At 24.2% G+C, this 858-nt stretch overlaps 1 protein-coding gene across 1 annotated transcript in view; it reads left to right on the top strand.

Moving 5' to 3' along the window:
- Positions 1-6: 6 nt before the first annotated feature.
- The window catches only part of LOC113221647 (homeobox protein 2-like), a 1,895-nt gene continuing 1,043 nt past the window's right edge, over positions 7-858 (top strand). The window contains exon 1 of the mRNA XM_026450977.1: positions 7-847. Within this exon, the coding sequence (XP_026306762.1) occupies positions 134-847 (714 nt within the window). The 5' untranslated portion in view covers positions 7-133. The remainder of the gene's footprint in view (positions 848-858) is intronic.

Below are 858 nucleotides of genomic sequence, written 5' to 3'. Positions count from 1 at the left end.
AGGTGACAATAACAAAGTTGACAATAACAAAGGTGACAATAACAAAGGTAAAATTAACTCATTCGCTGCAAATACAGTTGACACTAATAAATACAAATGGAACGAACAGAAAGAACCAGAAATTCACAAACATATGCAAAATGAAGAAAAGTATAAAAGGTTAGTAGAAAAAAACTACAATTCATATGACCAAGTTTATAATTTAGAACATAAACAATCTAATGAAAGAGATATAATACATACAAAAGTGGGGGAAACAAAAACATGTGAAAAAAGATGTTATTTTGAAGATGAAATAAAAAGAACTAGAAAAAAAACAAACATTTTAAATAAAGATATATACGATGGTAATGATTATTATGATACAACATCTGTACCTACTGATGAAGTAGATAGTAACGAAGAAGAAACAAAAAAAAAAAAAAAAGAAAGTGTTACTCATATTAATAATAATATATTTTTAAGAAATAAAACAATGGAAAATATAAACTTAAATGTTTTAAAAAATAAATATCATTCTGTTTATAATATTTCTTCTACTTTGGATGATAATAAAAAAAATAATTTTTTAAATCCCCAAATGGAAAACAATCAAAGAATTCTTAGTTTTCATGAAGGAACAAGAAAAGGGAATCAAGAAAATAATTTATTATTTATGAATATACAAATTAATAATAATAAAATAAATGACATTGATGAACAAAATAAATATTTAAAAGGTTTTAATTACATACAGGATGATAACAATATGTATCTGATGGGTAACAGAAATAATATTATCAATAAAACTATTGCTACAACAGGTCATGGAGACAGAACTACAAACCAGGACAGAACTACAAACCAGGACAGAACTAC

This window comes from Piliocolobus tephrosceles, unplaced genomic scaffold, assembly GCF_002776525.5.
Source record: "Piliocolobus tephrosceles isolate RC106 unplaced genomic scaffold, ASM277652v3 unscaffolded_26669, whole genome shotgun sequence".
NCBI lineage: Eukaryota > Metazoa > Chordata > Mammalia > Primates > Cercopithecidae > Piliocolobus > Piliocolobus tephrosceles.
The sequence above is the reverse complement of the archived record's forward strand: the minus strand, read 5'-3'. Positions and strand labels throughout refer to the sequence as shown.